We start from the raw sequence: 23,888 nt of genomic DNA, 5'->3' as shown, positions 1-23,888 counted from the left end.
GAGTCGATCCGAATGATTTTCGGTCAACTAGCATTCGCAGTCCATTCACCAGCCCCGTCCGCAGCTCCGTACACTCACTCTCCCGAAACGACAGGCGTGCTTGACGTCAGCGCCAGCAAACAAGTGCAATCAACGGAGAGCGCTGTAACTTGCCTGAGATTGTGTAGTTGGATCCAAAATGAGCTCCAAATAAATTTATGGGAATAAATACGTAATTTTCTCTGGATGGTCATTTGAATTGCTATTCAATGCTGATATAACGATTGTGAGGAAAGATTGTGGAATATGAGTTATGACGATGTTCGAGAATTAATCCTGATAATGACAATCCATTTTTTTTAGACGCAATAATTGAGCATGCGATCAAAATAAATACGAATGTTTCGAATCGAGCCCTAAATTCATCTAAATTATTACGATTTAACAAGATTTTATGGTCATACTAAGAATATTGACGATGTCAGCAAAGTATGTTATGTTCATATGGAAGAATTAATACTGGCCGGATTATTTCTATTGTTATTCCATCTCTGGACGTCTCCTCCAAGCTCCGAGAAAATAAGCACAATGCGCATGCGTGTTCGATGACGTATGACATATTTTCCCATTCATGAAATCAGAGCCCAAAGTTGGGCACAAACTAGCTTCAAATTGATGGGAAAAAAAATCAAACGCAATTTTCTCTGTTTTGTCATGTAAAATGTTATTATATGGTGATATTACGAACTTGAACAGAGTTTTTGCATGTAGACAATGATCGAGAATCAATCCTGATGTGATGATTATTTTTTTTAGACAAGCTCGAAGTCAAGTCGATCGTCATGAGATGTCCGCCATTGAAAATTGAAACGAAATACAAACGTTTCACATCAAGCTCTAAATTCATATGAATGATTATCATATGCAAATTATTGTTAAATATTACGATTAAATATTGTTCTAAGGTCATGATATTAATATTGTTCATGAAAGCAAGATTTATTTTACGTTGATCGCGTCAATTTCCGGCCATTTTCTGGTTTGATTAAAGAACAGAACTGCGCATGCACGATCGATGGCCATGACTACCATTCATAAATTCATCGTGCATAAATTATCTCGGCACGAGCAGACGATCGAAATAAACTTCAAATTAATGGTGAATAGCATCATAATTACTCAATCGGTTTCATTTTGGGGGCAATAGAAATCAAGTAAGTAGTAGTAAAGTTGGACATTACTGATATTTTGATGATTGATTGTGTAAACCAAACGAATCGGCCGGCCGACGTATTTTTTTTTTCGATGCACCGATTTTGCAAAATCTGCACCGGTGTTCGATGACATCGATCGAACACCGATTTTAAAATCGATTCGACTCAGGCTTAATCTCGAGATTGCAATCCCAAGTCAACTTGGGATTATTTGCAAAATAGCACGCTATTTTACGAATTATCGCGCTAATTTGTGGGTGCAGACGCACTCGTGATTATTTATTCACGGCGTCAGACCATAATGCATCAATGCCTCGCTCGAGCAGGAATCGCTCTTCTTGCGATGGTGGAGACAGGGTTTCTTGAATCTCGAGATTAATCGCGAAGAGGGCACATCGGGCTAAAGTCTCGAGATTAAAGAAACTCGGGATGGTGCAGCACCGCCTATTGTGCAAATTTCCTGTTTGAAAACTGATGACGATGATGGATTTCAGTATATTTGAGGTTGATTGGGTAAATCACAACTCTCTAATACCCTTTTCATAAACCTATCCTCCAATTAGCTGCCTAAGAGTAATGCGGATAATTCAATAAAAATTGCGTTCATAAACTCCAAAAATAAGCCGCATTATTTTAACGAGCGCCTGTCCTGAAAAAGGCGGAAAATCGTCATGACAACTGGACACGCCCCCTCCGATGCGGTTGTGTTGGAAAAGGGTGACCTTGTGACCCCACCATGGCAATTATCCTCATTATTTGGAAATGCGTTCATAAACTCAAAATCTTGTCCCGATGCTGCTATTATGCGGATAATAGCAGCATCAAAATAATGCGGATAACTCTTGTCCTCCAATTTTACGACCAAATTATGCTGCTATTAGCCGCATAATTGGGTTTATGAAAGGGGTATAAAACAGGACCCAGATGAGCAGTGTCTTGAGAGATTCTGAGATAATTGGAAAAGAAATAGATGTAGGCAGGCTTAATAGTTTGATGCATAATGTTTTTTTATTACCGGTATATCTAAATTGACATAGAAATTCATGAAAATGAAAATAAATTACTTTACAAAGCACATTGTGTCTGAGCAGTTTTTAAAGAATGCAAAAGTGTTTTGTTGTAGAGCAAGAATATGCAATAGGGTCATTATCCTTTTTAATCTAGCAATGTGACTGCCAGATCATTTCCTCTGTTGATAATTAGTACTAATTGTCAGGCCTTCATTTGACCTTTTGGCCTAGATGCAAGTTTGTTCTGGTCAGACCAAGTTTTAATGGAGAAAGGCAAGTCCCCTTGCTCATGAAATTATAAATACAGTGAAACCCTATGTACATGTAAAATGTTATTTATAATTAAGTTATGCCATGTGGCGCAAGCTTCATTGAGAAACCATATTGAAGGGAAACGGACAATGTTATACAGCCTCTCTTCATGAAATTATAACGTGAAACCTTTATATGTAAAATAATTTTTAACTTGTAAGTTATACCTATACAAAGTACATGCTTCAGTGAGGAATCATATAGAACTTGAAACTGGACAACACAGCCTCCGCACAGCCTCTACAGACAGTGATCTTGATAAAAGATAATTCAAATTGACTTCACAGCACCATTCTTCATATTCACATTGCTATCATCTTGCAACCAATCTCACTTTTCTCACTCTATACTCTTTACAAAATTTTCAGACTACTGCCAATAGATGTTCCAGCCGATCCAGCCATAATGCCAACACTGATGTCAAGAATAACAGCAAACCAATTGGTTCTAATATTGTGGATGGGTATCAGGTAAGACGAAAAGAAATCATTATATGAAATAATTTAAAAGTTATTGATTAACCTGTTGCCTATTGGATGCTCTTAGGCCATGTATAAAGCCGAACAGATTTATAGAATTGTCTGTGGGTTAACAAGCCTTTACTCAGTTTTCTTTTAGTACACTATTCCAGGATCTGGCTTGAATATGTTGGGTGACATGCTATTTGGGTCGATTCTGATGAGTTCCAATGGTCCTATTATCAAGGTCCAAACCATTTATGTCCATTCTTTATCCAGATCTGATTAACGACATTCTTCTCTCTCTCTATATATATATATATATAGTAAGTAGTGGTAGTAAAATACGAGCTGTGATTGGCTAGATTGGCACCACGTAACGTCTCTTTAAAAAGTTATATTGTACATATACGTACAATGTAATTTTCAATTTTGGAGGGTAAAACCCATGTTAAATGAATGGGGGGATATCGATTAATGGCACTTTTGTCCTCACCTTGAAAGGTAAATTATGGACGGTACATGTACGTGTGCAATGGTACAAATTTTGATATGCAGCCTCCCATTTGCTCGCTTACAACAAGCTAAGTAGGCATTCTATCATACAATATTACTGGACTATGTAAACTCCAAGTATAAAACTATCCCTCGTGCAGGTCTTTTTCACCTCGGCCTTGGCGTCAGTGAAATATATTTTTCGTACATCTAATCCAGTATATTATACAATAGATTGTACACTATATATATAATAGATCTTTCTCTCTCTTCTCTTTCCTAGTACACCCGTCCAGGATCCGACGTGAAGATGTTGGGTGAGATGCTGTTTGGGTCTATCCCAATGAGTTCCAACGGTCCTATCATCAAAGTCCACACCTTCAAGATGCCGCCTAAGGTGATGCTGTCGAGGGTCTTCCAACTCAAACCTCCAAATGAGCAATTGTAAGTCGATTCCATGTTTTTATGAAAATGTATCTATTCCTGAATTTTTTAAAGAGCACACAAATGATTTGTTCAGTAATTATGGGCAAGTTTTCAAACTGTCTGCTTTACAAGCTCTATGAAGCCAGGGGGTGATGCCTTCAGAGTCTAGCCATTGTGCCTAGTGCTCAAACAAAAAATTAAGGAAATTTGCATTATTCCTTGAGGCATATCCATAGTCTTTTGAGGAAAATTTGTATGTAATTCTGATAGTTTGGATTAATTTCAGCCCTGCAGAGTCTTAGTCATGATATTGAGAAAAATCTGTCACCAGTGTATTATGCTCCTCTTTGAGCACAGAATTCACTTTGTAATGCATATTTGGGGATTCAATTTTATTGACATTTATTTAGTTTTTGTTAACCAGTTTGTGTATTTGTTTATTTATCAGAGAAACGGATGGAGGAGACAAGGACTCCATTAGCCTCTACTGTGCGGACATGACCATCCCGAGGAGTATTAGCGCTAATAGCCTGCCCTCTGTTGAGATCGGTGAGTCATTTTTCATACAGGATCCACAGGATTATATCTGTCAGAATGTCAGTTTGAATACTCTCTCCTGTCCAAGCATGCAGATCCTAGTGGATATGCAGGAACAATGGTTCGGTTAGCAACTTGGACCGTGTTTCTTTGAGTCACTTGGATTCTGGATTAAATTCTGAATGAACAATGAAAGAAGGGATTAGTCGTGGTCAATACTTGTTATTTATTATGTGTAATCCTTAGATTATGACAAATCTAATTGACAAAAAAGGTTTGAATTGCGATAAATAGTTAAGGTACTTTAGGCAAATGTCTGCTACTGCCCTTTGACAAAATCTGGCTTAGTGTCTTTTCAGTCTTCAAATTTATGCATTAACAAAGGACTAGAGGATTGGCAGAGATGCTGTGAAATCCAGCATTCTGGGGCTTGTTTCTTAAAAGACTTACAACTGTTGTAACTTTCCCATTATGGTAACTACCATGGCAACAGGACTTGGCAGCCAATAAAAATCAAGGTTACCATGGTAGTTCCCATAATGACAAAGTTACAACAGTTGTAACTCTTTATGAAATGGGCCCCTGGTGTGCTAGTTCCCTTTGATAAGGCATTAGTCCTAATGACCATGTCCTGTGTAGATGATGTATAGCCATCAGTCCTATGGTCTTGAAGGAGCATCTATGCTTCCTTAGGGGTGTGGTGGAATAACCAGTCCAATCCAATCAATTTACTACGTTTATATCTGGGTTGTGTTGATCATATAAGTTGTCAGTGTGACTAATAATGATGTTTTCATGTGCCATTGCACACATGATATTTACTGCACAATCTCCTTGATCAATTTACACTAGTGCACGTTCCCTCAGCATGATCTGACCACTGTCTTGATGCTTCCTATATGGCATGCATCTGGGAAGTTCAGTTAGACTTTTCATCACACTTAAATCTTTATGAAACACCCCCTTGTTGACACATGTCTGATAGGAAAGTTAAACTTAAATGTATCTTGTAACACACCGACTATTTATTTCCTTGTATGTTATAGCTCGTAGTATGCCCATAGCGATGCCCACATCACCCAACAAACTGGGTCTGGATGATGAGAGTGGAGAGTTCTCAGGTAAGTCACGTGTTTATTATATTCCATTTATTCCTTTTTTATCAATGGTATGTGATATACCCATTGGCCCGTATTCTGGACTCAAGTTTAATGATAATAGTGATAATAATACATATGATTTGTATAGCGTCTTTTCCATTTTGATTAAATGCTCAAGGCGCTTTATAGAAGAAAGCCAAACATAAAGAAAAAAGAGAACTAAGAGAAGACAAAGAAAGGGTACATTACAAATGAGGAAAAATGTATATCTTCAAACCTATTACCTGCTGGTGAACAAATGCGATTTTTTGTTGCCCTTAAAGGATATTGCAGAGTTTGAGTTCTTCAGCTCCTGTGATCGTGAATTCCAATTAAACTCTGGTTTTAAGTTGTGGTTTAACAGAGGAAAGCCAGTTGTTACATAAATCTCTATCAGTAGAGTTTCAGTGTATCAGCTCATTAGACTCTCAAATCATCAACTGCCAGGGAAGGAAAAGTATGACAGTTGTATTCACCATTAAAGAAGTAGTGAAGAGCACAGTAAACACGAGAAGCATTCACTGTTGCCAAAATTTTGAAACGTTTGGCTTCACATAATTTTAGCACAGAGTTAGACCATGTTTTAAGTTAAACCAGACTTCAGAATACGGGCCATAGTGTTCTTTTACATTCACCATCGAGCTGTTAGAAGAAAGAGAAGAAGAAAGTGCCTTTTCATCTATTGCTCCATGCCTCTGGAACTCCCTTCTTTGCTCTGTGAAATTGACAGCTTTGAACTCTTCAAATTATCCCTCAAAACCCACTTATTCCAGCAGATGTGTAGTAATTGGCATAATTGGCATAATTGAATGTTTTGCACAGAAATATGGGGCAATATACACGCTGTTGATCATCATAAACCATCATTATGAATAAGAAATAGTAACTGTAGAAGTAGGATCAGGGGCCCGTTGCAGAAAGAGTTGCAATCAATCGCAACTCTAAAAATCATGCGCAACTTGATTTTCAACCAATCAACGGCGCGCATTTGGGACTTAAGATTGATATTTTTACTCGCGTTTAAACGCAACTCTCTTTCTGCAACGGACCCCAGTAGCCTCTATTCACTTGGTCTTCATGTAGAAGCAGTTGGTGTACTTCTTAGATAGGCCAGACCCATTTCGTCTGTGATCAATTTGGTCTATGCCAAATAGGGTCAAAAAAATTTCCACCTAGTCTAATTCTCATTTAGTTTTATGCCCAGGTGGTCTTAATTCTTAAAGTAACAGCAGCTGGGGAAGTAGAATCAGCATTGGAACAGTTTTTTTATGGTGTGAAAATGACTCCAAATGGACTGATGATATGTCATTCAAAACAATATTAAAGCTTTATGGTCATTTGTGTAATTGTTGCATATGCCATAGTACATTGTTACATAAACTAGAATGACAAGAACAGAAAAAATTCCTGTTAAACATTAAGGTTCTATCAATTATATTACCAGCTCAATTAGAAAGAAGATCGGATATTGCTGTAACATTCAAGGAAGCACATTGCAAATTCTGCGATAGTGTGGCTAATTTGGTGTGAATTCGTCAAGCAATAGCAAGATGTAAGCGTATTTCCATATTAAAAACAATTGGAAATTGAATCGCATTTGCAATGACATGATTGCAGTAGCAGAAGAATATTGTTAATCATAGAAGAACTTGGTTATCAGGAAAAACATACCACTGCTTTCTACATGAGTGGCCCTGGTTATCCTATTAATAGCTTTTACAAAGTCGAGTTTTGAAAATCACCTGTTTTACGATCACATGTTTATTTTCACTCTATTTCCTTCCTCGCTGACTTCCTATTCCCGACCATTGTCACGGTTGTGTTTGGTTTTTAGTAGTGCATCTGTACCTGCTAATGATTGGAAAGCAAACACCTATTCTATTCATCTTTCTGCATGCATACATGTATTACTAGTCAGTCAGTTTTTCTATGGTGCCCTGTTGCATTCTTGTATTAAAGGGATGTAGACAAAATGAAAGATTTATCACAGTGATCTTGGAAAGAAATCACTATATTCAATTAATTTTTCTTTTGCATCTAAATATTCATATCTAGCAAACCGAAGCAAAATTTTAGTTTTCATACTCTAGGTAGATTGAAAAACAATCCTTAATTACTAGGGGCCCGTTTCATAAAGTTGTTCGTAAGTTAAGAGCAACTTTAAGAATGACTGGTGATCCTGTCTTGTGGTAAATGGTATATTCATTGGCGGTGGTCTACCTCAAAATTACTACGGAATGAAAGACGTTTCAGCTATTTAGTTGTGTAAAAGTCAATCATCTTTTGCTGAAATATGTTGTGTAAGAATCAAGCAGGTACCATCGTTTGGGCCTCATTACACAATGGTAATGGTTTATTGAAAATTCATTCGCAGCCAAAGGCTGAATTGCAGAATATTTTACAAAACAAGTACAAGAATGTGTAATAATCAATTGCATAGTGACACAATGCTTAAGAAATTAAGGTCTGATACTAAATCAAAAAACAATCTTGCCTAAATAGATGAAAACAGGATTTTTTTATCATGCATTCTCAAACTTAATATAGACAATTGGCTTTATCATATATACATTTTTTATCATTAATAAAATGTGTAGCATTTGATTGTAGGGCTGGCTTTTACTATCGACTACCTTTATCATTATGTTCAATCAAGTGTACGGATCAACTGTATGATCAATCCTAAGGCTTTGTTTTTGAGCCCACTTACTATAATTATATTTTGAACATTTTGTAGCTTTAACCATACCCTTGGTTTTGATTTGATTTAGATCATATAGTGTGACATATTTTGATGCAGAAACATGTGACCTGTCAACATCAAGATATCAAACTATCAAAACAGAGTAGACTTTAAATCCGTGATGTGGTTTACACTTTTGAATATCACATTGAAAATTAGACATGGTCACATGATTTTGGGTAGGAATGTAAAATATGAGTATGGTTAAACTATAGCATACAGGGTCATCTTCAAAAGTTTAGATACTTGTCATGTTGATTGTAAAACAGATTAAATTGATTGGATTACCGCTGGATCTTGTGACATTTAATTGATCTGGTAATTGAAAGACCAAGGTCCATTGTGTCATGTGTTCAAAATGTCATTTTGGGTAGTAATTAACAGTATGAATCACAGATTTGTTTTGATTATCACTGTGTATACATCCATTATTATGTGACCACATTCACACCATTCATGTTGCAAGATTCCTACCACATGGGATATGATTTAAGGTGATATTTCTGTGTGACCATTGAAGCTTTTGTTCATTTTTGAAAGTCTTAACATGATTTGTGATTCAAATCTTCCAAACAATAATAACGATGGTAATACTATAATAGTGTTTGTGCTGAGTAGTGTTGTTTCTAAGCACGCATTGTTTTTTTCTTAACTTATAGATTGAGTCTAAAAATAAAAGTACATCCAATTGAGGTCTAAATCCTATAAATAAAATGAGTAATGAAATAGACAGAAAATAACAATCTTGTAATGTTCTTCAGACATCCTTTTTTTTTCATTTTTAACACCTATTTGTTGATAATTCAATTGTTAACTGTTAATAACAGCAAGTATTTTATCACATATTGAGGACCTAGAATAACATTCCTCAACCTTCTATCCTTTTATTTACAGCATCTGGAAGCTTTTTGGCACCTTTCTTGCCGTCATCCCCAGGGAGTGTTTCAAGCTCCGCCTCCAACGGCAGCCTCCACAGACGATGGTTACGAAACCAGGTCACGAGTATGGAGAATGTTGCTAGGAGAAGGTCATCAGAAAACATTTCCAACGTGGAGGAGGTTGGTTTTACCTTTAGATGGGTTTTGTACAAATTAGATAAAAAAATCAAACAATATAAACAAATGAAAATGGTAAATAGCCTTTATAAGTTTTGTTGCCTATAGCAAGGCTCCACACTAACTTTTTTGCTTGGTGGCCCGATCGGTTCACCAAAATCATCAGTTTCATATTTTTGGTGGCCCGCAAAGCAAATAGAAAATAAACAATAGAAAAGATTACAATTTATCAAAATATTGGTAGCCTGACCGGACCACCAAGTGAGAGCTTAAACAGAAATTTGGTGGACCGACTCTCAATTTAGGTTACCCCGGGCCACTGCTAATGTCGAGCCCTGCCTAAAGTAATATCTAGATTGAAATGTTTTCCATAGTTATATAGATAGTACTTGTGGACCAATCATTTGAAGAGATTATGTGCAGGTGTATCATTCAAATCCGTAGAAACCACATGCCCACTACCATCACTCTTACACAAAGAAAGAAAAAAACAGAACAGAATGGTTACAGTGGGTGATTTCAAGTACGGTGTTCGGTGTTGGTGTTGAGAGCGTAAAAAGTCCGCTGAACCGAGCTCCAACACCGAGCTGAGTTCAGAGGAACGATATGTATTAAATGTATTAAATTCTCATTGTACAGAATACAAATGCTTTAATTAATTTAAGAATTCAAAAGAGTGAACATTATTCTTCATCAAAATATATAAAGCTCAAATGATTTGAACTAATCTTAACTGTAAAAGCAAATTTTACGGGGATGTTTTATTGTGTTCGCCGCCTGTTCACGAGCTTGAGATTGCCAACACCGAATTTGAAATCATGATTTTCCCAATCCCTGGGGGTTGGTGTTGGTGAATGGGGAAATTACACGTATATCATCAACACCAGCCGCAGTGCTGGGTTTAGCAGACGATATTCAACACCATTCTTCAACACGAACTACTGGAAATACGTCATATTTTTCGAGATCAATCCCAACACCAGCCTGATTTCAAGTACGGTGTTGTGGCCGGTGTTGGTGTTGTCACAACACCAACACCAGATTTCAACACCATACTTGAAATCACCCAGTAAGATGAGATAAATAGAGAAAATGATTATCTTATATTCAGATTCTTCAAGATATTAATTTAGAGAGGACTTTTCTGCAATGTATGTCTCCATTTTTTATGAGATCTTTAGAGAGATTTTTTATAAAATTAGGACCATGGCTATTTGCCGGAACATTGATTATAAAAACTTGAAGTGAAATTGGAGAGTATCTTCTTATTAGGAGAAAGGCAATTTTGTCAAAACCATTTAAGTTGTTGAATTCATTTAAATCAAATAAACCTTGCAAACAGTAATAATGAATATCATGTGATCTCTAGCAGCCTATCAGACGGAGGAAGCGCTACCCAAAGATCGGTGTCGCTATTCTATTCAACCTGCCGGAGCAACCCTCTGGAAGGGAGGACGAAGAGTTCAGACGGTTTTTCTTCTCCCACTTCTCTCTGCTTGAGGGACACTTCCAGAGACTGGTGTCTTCCATTGAGAAAGCACTCAATTATCATCGCAAGAGCTTCATTAGGCCTGTGATGGAGGTAGGTGGAGAAGGGACAGTATTCTCCTTTTTATGTTACATCAATTGGTGCTAAGTAACAACAGAATTGGTGCATTCAGACAGTACAGCACTTTACCCACTTACCGTTTTGAATCAAACAAATTTACTCTCCAAAATGTGAGTTGTGATGAAAAAAACCTGTGATATTTCAATATATATCTGAATGACATGCTTCCAGTTTTTCCACAATAGTGATTAATATAGCGAGCTGTTTTGAACCCATATCACTGAGCTAAGGAAAGAAGAGAGAGAAAAGGGAACTCCAAAGCGAGACAAGAAGTTTCAGAAAGCTCCTGCATATGGTGTATTTGACATTTTATGGAATTTTCCGAAGGGTATGGACATTAATTAGCACATGAGTTGGCCTCCTTCATGACTGAGGTGAGTCATTCAGCTCATGGGTACAACCTTCCAGTTAGGAATTTATTAAGGGACTTATGTTTCAGTGGTGTTATCTTCACAGGCCCTTGATCACTTCAAGCTGAGTGTGATCCAGCTGTACACCTCTCCTAGAATACAACGACCCATCTGGCTTAACCTCATGACCTACCCCCAGCAGAGAGGTCACCTGTGCGAGCATCTCATCCGAGAGTTGGGCAGGGTCCTCGAAACGCACAACAGCAAACAGAACAACTTGTAAGTGATTTGAAAGACCTTTGTAGGCGATGCTAGGTATTTCTCTTTGGCCAATATTTAGAAGGAATTATGCATTTAGAAGTATTACATAGAAATATTCTGATTGAAAAAAAAATAAAAATTTAGTAATGAGGTTATTTGTAAACATTAAATTTAACATGATGTATGATTTGATAATTTTTATGTTTATTCTAGCGGTCAAATGTTATTCAATGGCATTAGGATATACTTATATCTGCACAGATTGTTCTAAAATGTTGCACTTTAATAATCGATCAACATATATCAAAATAACTTTATTGGTATTTACAAATTTTGATGATTTATATGAACATTTCCTACAAAATTTTCATAACTTATCGGTTTGCAAAAGAACCTTCTTTTTTGTCGGTTAACATGTTGGTTACAGAACAGAGTGATCCTTATAATATAAATATACCAATGAGTTTGTAAGATTATAGTAGTCTGTGAAACAGATTTAATTAAGCTTTTGAGTCTCTTGAGGACTAAATATATCCTTTTACTCTTATACAGTTTTATGAGTCGTCTGATGACGGGTGTTCTGATGTACCACTTAGCTTGGGTTCCTACAGTGATGCCTGCTGGTGCCACTCCAAGCCGTGCCTTCCTTGACAAACATTCTTCAACAACTGTAAGTTTAGTTTATTTGACTATTTATGATAATAATAATAATAGGCATTTATATAGTGCCATCTATCTAGAAATATTCTATTCCGAGGCGCATTGTTTATTATTATTACCCCGGCTTTAGCTCGAGCTGCCTTTCAGCGCTCAGTGCATTCAAGGAATTAATCCTGCTGGGTACCCATTCACCTCACCTGGGTTGAGTCAGCACAATGTGAATAACTTTCTTGCTGAAGGAAACTATGCCCATGACCATCTGTTTCAGAGTCAGAAGACTAATCCACTGGGCCACAATGCTCCATCTGGTCTTGTAAAGCATATATCTCTATGCGCTTCCAGAGAACTTTTAATGTTGTTACCTTGGCTTCAGCTCACCATGGCTTCATACAGTGCTTAAGCATTTCAAGGAATTTATTCTTGTCAGGTTTTCATTTACCCGGCCTGGGTCTAGCACTTTTCAAGCATTGCCCAAGGAAATGAGTGCTGCGGCAGGGATTTGATCATGGTACCTTATTATGATTATTATTATTTGTTTGGTGTCATCTGTGCCTGCGAGGCAAAAAGAGAGCCGAAAAGCGAACTGAATCACTATGATTCGCAGGTCTCTCCTCCCGATATAACTGATTGGGGGGAATGCAGGTGGACCACTACACTGGGGTTTTCCCTTACTCTTATACGAATAGTGCAGTGGCTTCTTAACGGTGGTGACTCTCCTCTACACGGGGCCTCCATTTAACGTCCTATCCGATCGACAGAGTGTTTTCCATTGTAACATTGCCTGCATCTATGAAGCATGGGAGAGACGTTTACACACAACGCACTGGCTTCAGTCATCCGCCCGGGGTGGACTCGAACCCACGATCTTTGGTTCGACAGGCAGACGCGTTACCGATTGAGCCAACACCGCTCTTCATGGTCATTTTCACATAGTTTAGAAGGAAGGAAGTATTACTTTTAGAAGGTTTAAAAGTTTATTTATTCTGCACTGATTTTCTCATTTTGTTACAGCTCGATATATTAGCCAAGTGTCATCCGTACAACCCACTCTGGGCGCAGTTGGGGTGAGTCTTCCGTTTTAATTTATGTGTATTATAAGGTGTCTTCTTAATTCAGCTTAGCTTTTATATTACAGTATTTTCTAGGAAACAAAAAAAACGTGTAGTTTAATTAGGTGAAATATGAAGTGTGGTAAATCTTTTGTTTTCATCCAGTTAAAAAACAAAGTCTTCCTTTCCACTTTCTCAATGTTGGGGACTTGAATTTTGATTATCGGATGATGTTGTTCAGTTGTATTCATTTTACAGTTTCTAGATACCAACTTGCATTATGCAGTTATTCAATGGATGCTCTATTGATTGGACCTTTTCAGGTAAAGAGAAAGAATGTCTGCTTCACTTTATAAAGATATATTAATAGTAGATATGGCAAATGAATGTGAGTAAAGAAGCTGTTTATTGCACCATTAGCAGGAATGTTTTAGAAAAAATTCAAGATCCAATTTCTTTTGTTTCATATTTCATTTCATTATTTGTTCATTAATTTGCAGGGATATGTATGGCAACATTGGCCTTCCAAACAGGGTAGCCAAGACGGTCATTGTTGGAAAGCGTGCGGATGTGGTCTGTCGGTTGCTTTATGTGTTGTCCTACTTCATCCGATGCAGCGAGGTCCACGAAATCAACGAGAAGTGCGAAGACATCATCATGGAATGTACACAGCTAGCACTGTCCGAATCTGATGATTCAATAGATCGTCGCAGAACTTTGACCGAGGACATGTTTCTTGCCAAAACAGAAGACAGTGGGATTGAGGATGTAGGAGGCTTGACTCAAAGCGAATCAAGCAATAAGCCAGTGTTTTACATCCAGGATATGCCGAAGCATGTGGAAACCTCTAGTGATGATGGGGTAGGGTTGGAGGGCGAGTCACAAGAAGGTGTGGCGGTGAGGAAGTTGAGATGTATTCAGGAGCGTAACAAGAACAGAACTAATGTAATACTGTCCAACAACAGCAATTCAAGAACTCACAGTCGGTTTGAGGAGAGCGATGATGTTTTCAGGGACAGCACTGATTCTAGAACTACTCAATTAAATAAGGTTGTTGGAGGAGGGGATACTTGCAAAGTTGCTGAAACAGTTGCAAAGTCAAATTCGCAAAGTGTTCAGCATGATCAGGAACCTTCAATAGTATGCAAGACTCTAGACAACAGTTTGCTTGTATCTAAGTTAGAAGTTGCAGTACCTGTTGGTCGGGCTTCAAGGAACATTGAGGACCTCCTTAAATTCGACATTGATGAACCTTTAACAGCGATAGATTCTTCAAAGGATAGTAATGATAGGACGTTAAATAGCATTAACGATTGCAATGAAAATGATAAGTTTGTGATCTCTAAACTTGCGAATGAGAAATTTTCAAATTCTCATGAATCAGGAGAGAGTGTATCAAAACCAGATATTGTTCTTTCAACTGAACACAATGCAGACTCAAACCACCATGTCCTGAAGTCACACAAGGTTTCAGACTCCATAGATATCACCACAAGCCCTTGTCAAAGAACAGTATCACCACCAAGCAAGGAACATGTAGCGGATGCAACACAGCATCGGCTCACACCAAGTCATACCTCAAGTAATCACTCAGGCCAAGCCATTGGACAGAATCAACATCAAATGTGTAGACTCGAGTCGATAGAGGATAAAGGACGCTATGAACGATCGTCTGATTTATACAAGCGATCTGTCTCGAGTATGTCGGCTGTATCTTGTGCCTCATCGGCTCTTTCGGATCACACCTGTCTGGAGCACGAAGAACTTCCATTGGCTTGGTAAGAATGTAGCAATTGCAATCAAACCAATTTATCTCTCATGTTAAAGGAACCAGGTAACTGGGAATTTTCTATTGTATATTTGGAGATAGTAACTTGGAGAACAATCCATTTCCAATTTGAATGTTCCTTCTGTACTTGAGGGAACTCTAATGTTCACTTAATAGTCATGCTAATTAATGACAATACAGAATTCATTGCTTTAGAGACATGAGGCCCAGTGGATTAGTCTTCTGACTTTGAAACAGAGGGTCGTGGGTTTGAATCCCAGCCATGGCGTGTTTTCCTTCAGCAAGAAATTTATCCACTGTGCTGAACTCGACCCAGGTGAGGTGAATGGGTACCCGGCAGGATTAATTCCTTGAATGCATGAGCGCTGAGAGGCAGCTCGAGCTAAAGCCGGGGTAATAATAACAATGCGCCTCGGAATAGAATATTTCTAGATAGATGACGCTATATAAATGCCTGTTATTATTATTATGAGAAAGAACAGATGTAACCTATTTTTTTTTGTGGTATGGTGTAATGAATGCCTTTTTTAAAAACAGGATTGGGTATTTCAATATTTTCAATCCAATTCAATACAATTTCAATTCATTTATTCAACCATCATCGGGTACAAACAAATACATACAAATATAACAATAGAATGATGGTTTGGTGACCACAGAGAAAGCAGAGCTTATAAAAAGGGGCCACAGAGTTATAATTTACACTGAAAATGTACAATAAATAATGATAATTACACTAAGTACACCGATGCAGCAGCTGGGAAAAAAAAGTGTCGGGGGGGGACTTTGAATGAGATAAAAACAAATAATTGACTGAAGGTTTTTTAAACACAGGTTGATAATTTTCTAATAAGTTTCTTGAACCTAGAAAGAGAGGGGAGGTTATTCCATAAATTAGGAAAACAAGTTTTAAAGGAATTTAAAGATATAGTTGATCGAAATAAGGGTAGTTTTGTTTTGCTCTTTTAGAAAAATGCCATTTTACTCTAGAAATTGGCTTTAACATGCTCCATAGATATTCAGTTTCTCTATCTGAATTACTCTGTCGATTCTTCCCTCTTCCTTTCAAAGGTTAATTGCTGACTGTTACTACTTCACTCTTTGGTGTTCATTAAAAAGTTATTTTTTGTGTCTATGTTCTCATTCCCCTCCTATTTTTGAATACTTTTTTAAATGACCTTTTTCTTTTAAATTTCTTTTATCTTTTTCTAGCTCTGAACAGATGTTTGAACTGGAGTTGGAGAAGAACAAGTCCCACGTCGATAACTTTGGTCGCTCCCTTCTCGGAGGATACTGTCAAAACTTTGTGCCTGACTTTGCCCTTCAGGGTGTCCCTAAACTGGACAACAAACTGGTGGAGAAGAGCCTCATCGATTCTTCACAGGTATTGTAGTATTTGTTGTTTTCTCATATTTTTCATAACATTCATGGCACTGACGCCGTGAGAACCGAAAGAGTGGATGCGTTTGCTCTAAAAGTTGCATTGCTGTTATTATTATAACAACAGAATGTTAACTGGCTCTATGGAAATAAAGAACCAAAAATGAATTGGGTTGAGGAGATTCATCCAGACATCTAGCTATTTTAGAGAAAGAGGGGCCAATGAATAATAAAGGAGTGAATTTTCATGAGGCAGGTCCCTTAGTTAGGCGAATTGTTACAATTGTTATAGCTTTTCTTTCAATTTATTTTTTCCCCAATATTTTTAAAGATTGTGGAAATATGTTACCAATTTGAGTAGTGACAGTATACCTCTTTGGGTGACATTAGATATAACTGCAAACACTTCCTATCCTTCCACCAACAGCACCCAGTCCTGGATGACTCTGTCTTGGAGGATGTGTACCTAGTGGCTGATACAGACAACTGGTCAGTTGAGACGGTGTCTTGCGAGAGGTATCAAGGATGCAGCAACAAACCTGTCACTCAAGATGTAGGGATCTCAGGACTTGTTGATCAGCTCTTGGAATCAGTCATGCAGCTCCACCGCATGAAACTCTCATCAGACTTTGTGAGTTGAAGCAACTTTTGTACATTTAATCTGTGAATATTGTTCATTTGGTTTATTTGTGAAGTTAGCTGATTCATGGATTTCGAAATACCCACCTTTTAAAAAATTGGTTCTTATATTTGTTGGTATGTTAACATTATGACCAGGGGAGCAAATAAACTGATTTTTATTGACAATTGTTATTAGCTACTGTAATCCTTCAGTTATAACATCTGAAAAAATTAGATAGTGAAAATCACTGCCAAGACTCTTCGTGATGTGCTCAAGCGATATTTGTTATATTTGAAGAACAGAGGTTTTGAAATTGTTCTCTCTTATTCTTCCCTCCAACAGTGTCTAATGCACCTAGAGGATCGTCTGCAGGAGGTGTACTTCCAGAGTACTTCAGTAGCATCCTACCTAGAACACAAGCCTATGATCAAGGCTAAAGCCCTGGCTGGAGCAGTGGGCGTTGACTGCACAGATCTACCCTTACTCCTGGCTGTAGCGAGTGTCCATTCCCCGCATGTCATTGCTAATGTTGTGAGGGAGACCATTGAGCAACAGCGGCTATTGGTTCAGCAGGACTCGCCCTGATATTCCTACCTAGAAGATAAGCAGATGATCAAGGCAAGGTCAAGCTTGTGTAGGTGTGGACAGTAACTGTGCTGATCTTGTGCCTTTGAAGGTAACAATTCCTCGGGCCTTTGAGCAACAACATCTTGTGCTTCAGTAGGACTATCACTGACCACTTAACCAGGAACACAAGTAGAGGATTGAGGGTTAGGCCTATTCCGTTGAGCTGTGGGCATTGATTCTGCTGATCATACTTCAATATGACGCTATACCATTCCTCAATCCATCGAGTAGCAACAGCATTTTCGGCGTTATGCAACTCTTCGGGACCTCTTTACCCAAAGGACCAGCAAAGTATTTAGGATAAGGCCTATCACGTGGAGCCATCTACATTGATTGCATTGATCATACTTCAGTATTAGCCTTTAGATCATTCCCTAGACATTTGGGGAACAGCCCTTTTTTCCAGCGGGACTGTCTTCTATCTGCCTACCCAGAATGCAACCCTGTGGTCTATGCTACTACTCTTAGGGCATTTCTGATGGAGCTGTAGACATTGACTGCGTACTGCATCCTTTGTTATCGACCGTAGCATATGATCACCCCCAGACCACTATACAGTAACACCTCACTGTTGGCTTTTTGAATTGTCCAGAATCTGTCCATCGATTAACCATACTGGTGACCATCAAACAACACCATCTTTTACTTCAGGAGGACATACCCTGATGGGTTCTCATTTTAGCAGATGTTCTTACCTCTTTCTTCTGACTGCAGACAGCCATCTTTTCCTGTTACACACTCAGTAGCTCAAGGGAACGCTATTTTCATGATTGCGGACGACATCATTTTGCTAACATAGCGTGATTTTTTTGTTGCAGTCGCGCTATCATAGGCAAGTTCTGTAGGGGACATAAAAGGCAATCCCCAACCTGGCTGTACTCAAAATACCCGAGACTATGAGGGCTAACTGATGTCAAGATTTTGATCTTAGCTTACAAATACAATTCAAAGGATTTTTTTTACTATTACAAATATATGAAAGTTAAAGTTTAGCAATTGGTAAATATTCATGGAAGTGAAATTGAAAATATTTATTGATATCCAGTGATAAATTCCAAATGTTTCAACTCTATATGGGGGAATTTCAAATTTACCTAATCGCACATTTAAAACATTACAAGATACACTGTATAAAAGGAAGTCAATTTTAGTGCCTTTTTAATCTTTGCAGATGAGTAGATTTGTGGAAGGAAGCTTGCTAAAGATGAGAATTATTGATTGCTGAAAATGGAAAATTATTCATTATTAGCAACATATTTCAAAATGATTGTATGTACATTGCCTTACATTTAAATTAATCTATATACATTGTATAAATGCAGTAATGAACATGTAATTACAATGTAGGATCGTATTTATTCGCATTGTGCAATTTTTGTTACAATTATGTAGACATGATAATATTTTCTGTGTAGCTGAATCACCGATAAGAATCTTATTACCACATTGGCTACCTGTATCAAGTAATCCTCTCCTAGCCTGGTATTCAATTAAAAACTTTGAATTTCTTACAAAGTATACTGCTTGGCAAAGGATTTGTCTAAAAAAAATGATGGTAATAACTAGCAATACTCCACTTTTATGTTGCACTTATCTTATTGGAACCATGTCTTGTAAGTGATACCTCGATATGATATTGCTAAGAATTCTCTTACCACTGATGCTGGCTTACTACTCACAGTGTACATGTACAAATCTCCATTTCCTTGTTGTTTTTCGCAATCCTCTTTTTTTCTTGGGTCATGATACAAGTCCTGTCCAGGGTAAAGTGCAAGATCTGGCTTTGATGTTCACAGTCTCTAGGGGGCCTGTTCCATAATACTTATTACAGTAACAAATTTGGAGTAACAGTTAATAGGTACTGTCATCCTGAATTTTGATTGGCCGAGTTGTAAACGTTAAAAAAAAATGGATGGAACCGGTATTTGTTATTATAATAGGTTTTATGAAACATGATCCGGATGGTCATGGCCATGGGCAGTCGGGTCGCTCAAATTGTGAAGCCAGCAGCATTGATATTCCCATCTTGCAAGATACCGACCAAACACCTGGGCGGATATTGATATTCTGTTCTTAGAATCTCACTTTGGTCAAAAGACATGAAGCCCTAATTCTTGGATATGAGAATCATAATGCCTCAAATTCATAATAATTTAATGTGCAATTTGTGTGTCGCATCCAGTTTTTGCTCTCTTTTGCACAACTTATTATGGTGAAGACTGCATATAAAAAACCTATACCTGCCGATCAAGGCATTCAAAATATGATACACGAATTCAGTCACACCTATGTAGTATGTTTGTATTTATTGGAAACATTGTATATGCAAGAAAGGCATTAACTTGTTAAATCAGTCAGGAATTTTTGCTTTCATGAGAAGTAGTCATGAAAACTGCCCATTCATTCATATTCTCAACCATATTGTGATGATTGTTCTAAATGCGAGAGAGAGAAATGGTTAATTGTAAACTGTTATATGTGGTGAATTGAAGACAAAAATGTACACATAAAAGTCTGCCTTGCTAGCAGTGAAGCATATGTCCTCTTAATTTCAAGGGGGGGATGTATGAATAAAGACAACTGAGTCGCAGGGAGAACATTGCACAGTGACTGGGGGCGATGTAGCCCCTAAAATGATCAGAAGAGCGCTGGAAACTATAAAGAAAAGGGGTCCTGGGGGGTGTTTCACAAAGATTGAAGTATAACTTAGGTCGCACTTAAATGTCGACGCGTACATGATATGCAACTCGCAATCTTATTGATCAATACGCAGTAGTGCGCGTCCTCTTGGCATGATCTGACCAATGATGTCAATCCTTTCATATCGTACGCAACTCAGTATTTAAGTGCGACTCTAAGTCATACTTAAATCTTTGTGAAACACCCCCCTGGAAATTTCCCATTCACTGCAATGTTAAACCAGGGGGGTGTTTCACAAAGATTTAAGTATGACTTAGAGTCGCACTTAAATACTGAGTTGCGTACGATATGAAAGGATTGACATCATTGGTCAGATCATGCCAAGAGGACGCGCACTACTGCGTATTGATCAATAAGATTGCGCGTTGCATATCATGTACGCGTCGACATTTAAGTGCGACTTAAATCATAAATCTTAAATCTTTGTGAAACACCCCCCAGTAGATTTAGGACAGTAGGTTGCGAAAATAAGCCACCAAATTTGTCTTACCATCTCTCCACCTTTCCCTTTCATTTTTTTCCTCCGACTTCCTGGGGCATGGGGGTGTGTGTGTGTGGGGGGTCCTCCTTTGTGATGTTAATATTTCTATAAAGAAACGTTTCTATAAAGAAACCAATCATATGTATGCTTGAAGTAAGCAACCAGTTGGGTGTTTCATAAAGCTGTTCGTAAGATACGAATGACTTCGCGCACGACTGGTGATCCTTTCTTATGCTATGTGATATCTCTGTGTAATTGAGTTATGACCTAAGAACATGTTCTAGTTGTGCGTAAAGTCGTTTGTGACTTTATGAACAGCTTTATGAAACACCCACCAGGGGACTGGTAAATTTAGGTCCTATCTCAGGGACTAACTGAAGATATTGGATACCATATTTAAAAATAACCAGAGATTATCTCTTTGGTGTACTGATAATGATGATATGACTTATAAGCATTTCTACTCTGATTTTAGATAATGCAACTCCTGCTACATGAATGTAACCGAATCCTACATGAATGTAACAAAATTTCCTTGTAACACTCTGTAAAAAGGAACTTTTATTCACTTGACTGAATTTTTTTTCAACAATGGGTGCTTCAATAATGGCTTGTTCTACAAAACCCAGTCCACATTTGTGAATGCCCAAATGCCAATATTCTTAAAGGATAATGAATTACCAGTACTATGCATGCCAGTCAATGTGACCTTAGATTTGATGTATACTAGTAATTGAAGATTTCTGAAATGATTTCAGTATTTGAGTGGGAAGTCTGAAATGACTATTAACTTATTAGTATGTATACTTGTGTAGATGGTTAACTAATCTCCAATGTAAATGAACATTTATTTGGCAAAATGAATGTATAACTTCTGGGCCCCGTCTTACAAAGAGTTACGATTGATCCAATCAATCTCAACTATGGAAAGCCAGCAAAGTCATATGAAATGCATGTTTGTTCAAAATAATTCTAGATATGAATGCATATCCATAAATTCATTGATTTCTTGACAATTTGGGGTGTTCTCCTTTGTTTACAAAGGACATTTTGCAAATTTCCTGTAGAAAAAATTATGACACTGATGGATTTCTATAGAGTTATGATTGATCGGATCATCGTAACTCTTTGTAAGACTGGGCCCTGATTTACAAGGACATGAGTGGTATTGTAATTCCAAAGTGCATCTTCACAAATTTATGCATTTGAATCTGTAGCAATCGAACATTTTTTCCCCTATTTCCTAGGCCAATGCATGGTTTTCAGTGTCTAGAATTTTTATTCCTTTTTAATTGTTTTCTTAGAAAAGGAATGAATATCCACTAGGCTTCATGTAGAAAGGCCAAATATGTAGATTCAATAACAAATGTTATAAATTGTAATATAATTTAGAATTATTGCAGATTTTTCTCCTTTAGTTTGAAAAAAAAATCCCATCAAAACGGAAAATGATTTTTCACTGTCTTTTTACCGCAACCATGCTTTATCCTTGTTTTGCTTTTATTTTGAAATATATACAGGCCCATATTGGATCAGCTATTGACTATTCATTATATCCATTTATTTCTTTCTCATTACCCCCCCCCCCCCCACGTCGATATGAAATTTCATTAGCAGATGAGCAGTTTTGAAATACAAAGTGAACTGCTGAAGGTGTTAGATTTATTATCTTTTGAATGTTTATTATTTTCCTTGTATTTGTTTTTATAGTAATCTATTATCAATTAAGAATTCTTTCAATATTTTTCTTTTGCTTGCCTCTGAATGTCACACTTTCATTTCATCTATCTATCTGTTATCTATCTATCTATCTGTCTGTCTGTCTGTCTGTCTGTCTGTCTTCTATCTATCTATCTATCTGTCTGTCTGTCTGTCTGTCTGTCTATCTATCTATCTTCTATCGATCTATCTATCTTCTATCGATCTATGTATACCTCTCTTAAATTTAAGGGCTGCTTGAATCAAAGTGAGTTATTCCCCTTCACATAATTTGAAATTTACATTACCTTATATTTTCCTACAGCTAATTTCTTTACCTTACTTTTACCTTACCTTACCTACCTAGCCTAGCCTTATATTACCCTACCCTTACCTACCCTTCCTTACACTGATGTGAACCTTACTATAGGGTAATTCCATAAAATATTAAACCTTTTTGTACGTCTGACCTCCATTTTTCTCAACTGACCAAACTGACCAACTGACCAAATCATGGTTATTTGAGGGCATTACAGACTGTCACAAGAACCATAAATCAGAGACAAAAAATTTCATGAAGGTCCCATATATTGGGGGTCAGACGTATATATTTTATGGAATTGCCTTGTACTTAACCTTTCTTCTGTTGAAATCTTATTTTATATTTGACCACACAAAGTGGTTTTGTGGCCTTGTTTAACTTATTTAGACAGACAAATATTTACAGAAGATTAAATAGATTTAACCAGATATTTTTGCAGGTTTCAAAAATATTCTTGTAGAAAATACTAGAAACAATACAGTAGACATTAATTGCATATTCTGATGTGAATTATAGGGGGAAATGTTCATTAGTTCTATGGAGTAAATTAAACTTATTAAAAAGTGCAAATCACCATTTGGTGAATTATATGAAATATTGATTGTTATGCGTCTCATTCTTTTTAACATTCTTGGTGGTTAAAATTATTCAATGTTGGAGAAGCATACTCCACAACGATATATGTATTATCATCATCGTCATGATCCTCCTCATTATCATCACCTTCATCATGAACATGATCATCATCACCATCATAACCACTATCATCGTCATCACCATCATCAGGATCATCATCATCATGATCATCATGATCATCACCATCACCACCACCACTATCATCATCATCACCATCATGATCATCGTCGTCATCATCATCATCATAATCTTCATCATCACCTCTTCCTCAACCTCATCATCACCATTGTAGTCATGAAACAGAGAGTGGGGGGGGGGGGGTAGGGGAGATTGTGT

General features: G+C 37.3%; 1 protein-coding gene across 1 annotated transcript; it reads left to right on the top strand.

The window, feature by feature from the left end:
- Positions 1 to 2,901: 2,901 nt before the first annotated feature.
- On the top strand, positions 2,902 to 20,168 carry LOC121431824 (folliculin-interacting protein 2-like). The gene is made up of 13 exons (XM_041629578.1): positions 2,902 to 2,985; positions 3,752 to 3,912; positions 4,343 to 4,443; positions 5,478 to 5,552; positions 9,208 to 9,371; positions 10,741 to 10,950; positions 11,434 to 11,606; positions 12,141 to 12,258; positions 13,260 to 13,312; positions 13,798 to 15,075; positions 16,299 to 16,470; positions 16,894 to 17,097; positions 17,431 to 20,168. Exons 2-13 carry the CDS (start codon positions 3,779 to 3,781, stop codon positions 17,671 to 17,673), a joined length of 2,925 nt encoding a protein of 974 aa, XP_041485512.1. The 5' UTR covers positions 2,902 to 2,985; positions 3,752 to 3,778; the 3' UTR covers positions 17,674 to 20,168.
- The last annotated feature ends 3,720 nt before the right edge of the window (positions 20,169 to 23,888 follow it).

Source organism: Lytechinus variegatus, chromosome 18 (assembly GCF_018143015.1).
Source record: "Lytechinus variegatus isolate NC3 chromosome 18, Lvar_3.0, whole genome shotgun sequence".
Lineage (NCBI taxonomy): Eukaryota > Metazoa > Echinodermata > Echinoidea > Temnopleuroida > Toxopneustidae > Lytechinus > Lytechinus variegatus.
Note: the sequence above shows the minus strand (reverse complement) of the source record. Positions and strands in the feature narration are given on the sequence as shown.

Bases quoted from the DNA above. Each gene is read 5' to 3' on its own strand.
- LOC121431824 (XM_041629578.1), top strand. From the start codon at position 3,779: ATGTTGGGTGAGATGCTGTTTGGGTCTATCCCAATGAGTTCCAACGGT. The intron at 10,951-11,433 runs GTAGGTGGAGAA...TTATCTTCACAG, and splicing joins TCATTAGGCCTGTGATGGAG to GCCCTTGATCACTTCAAGCT. The intron at 15,076-16,298 runs GTAAGAATGTAG...ATCTTTTTCTAG, and splicing joins GAAGAACTTCCATTGGCTTG to CTCTGAACAGATGTTTGAAC.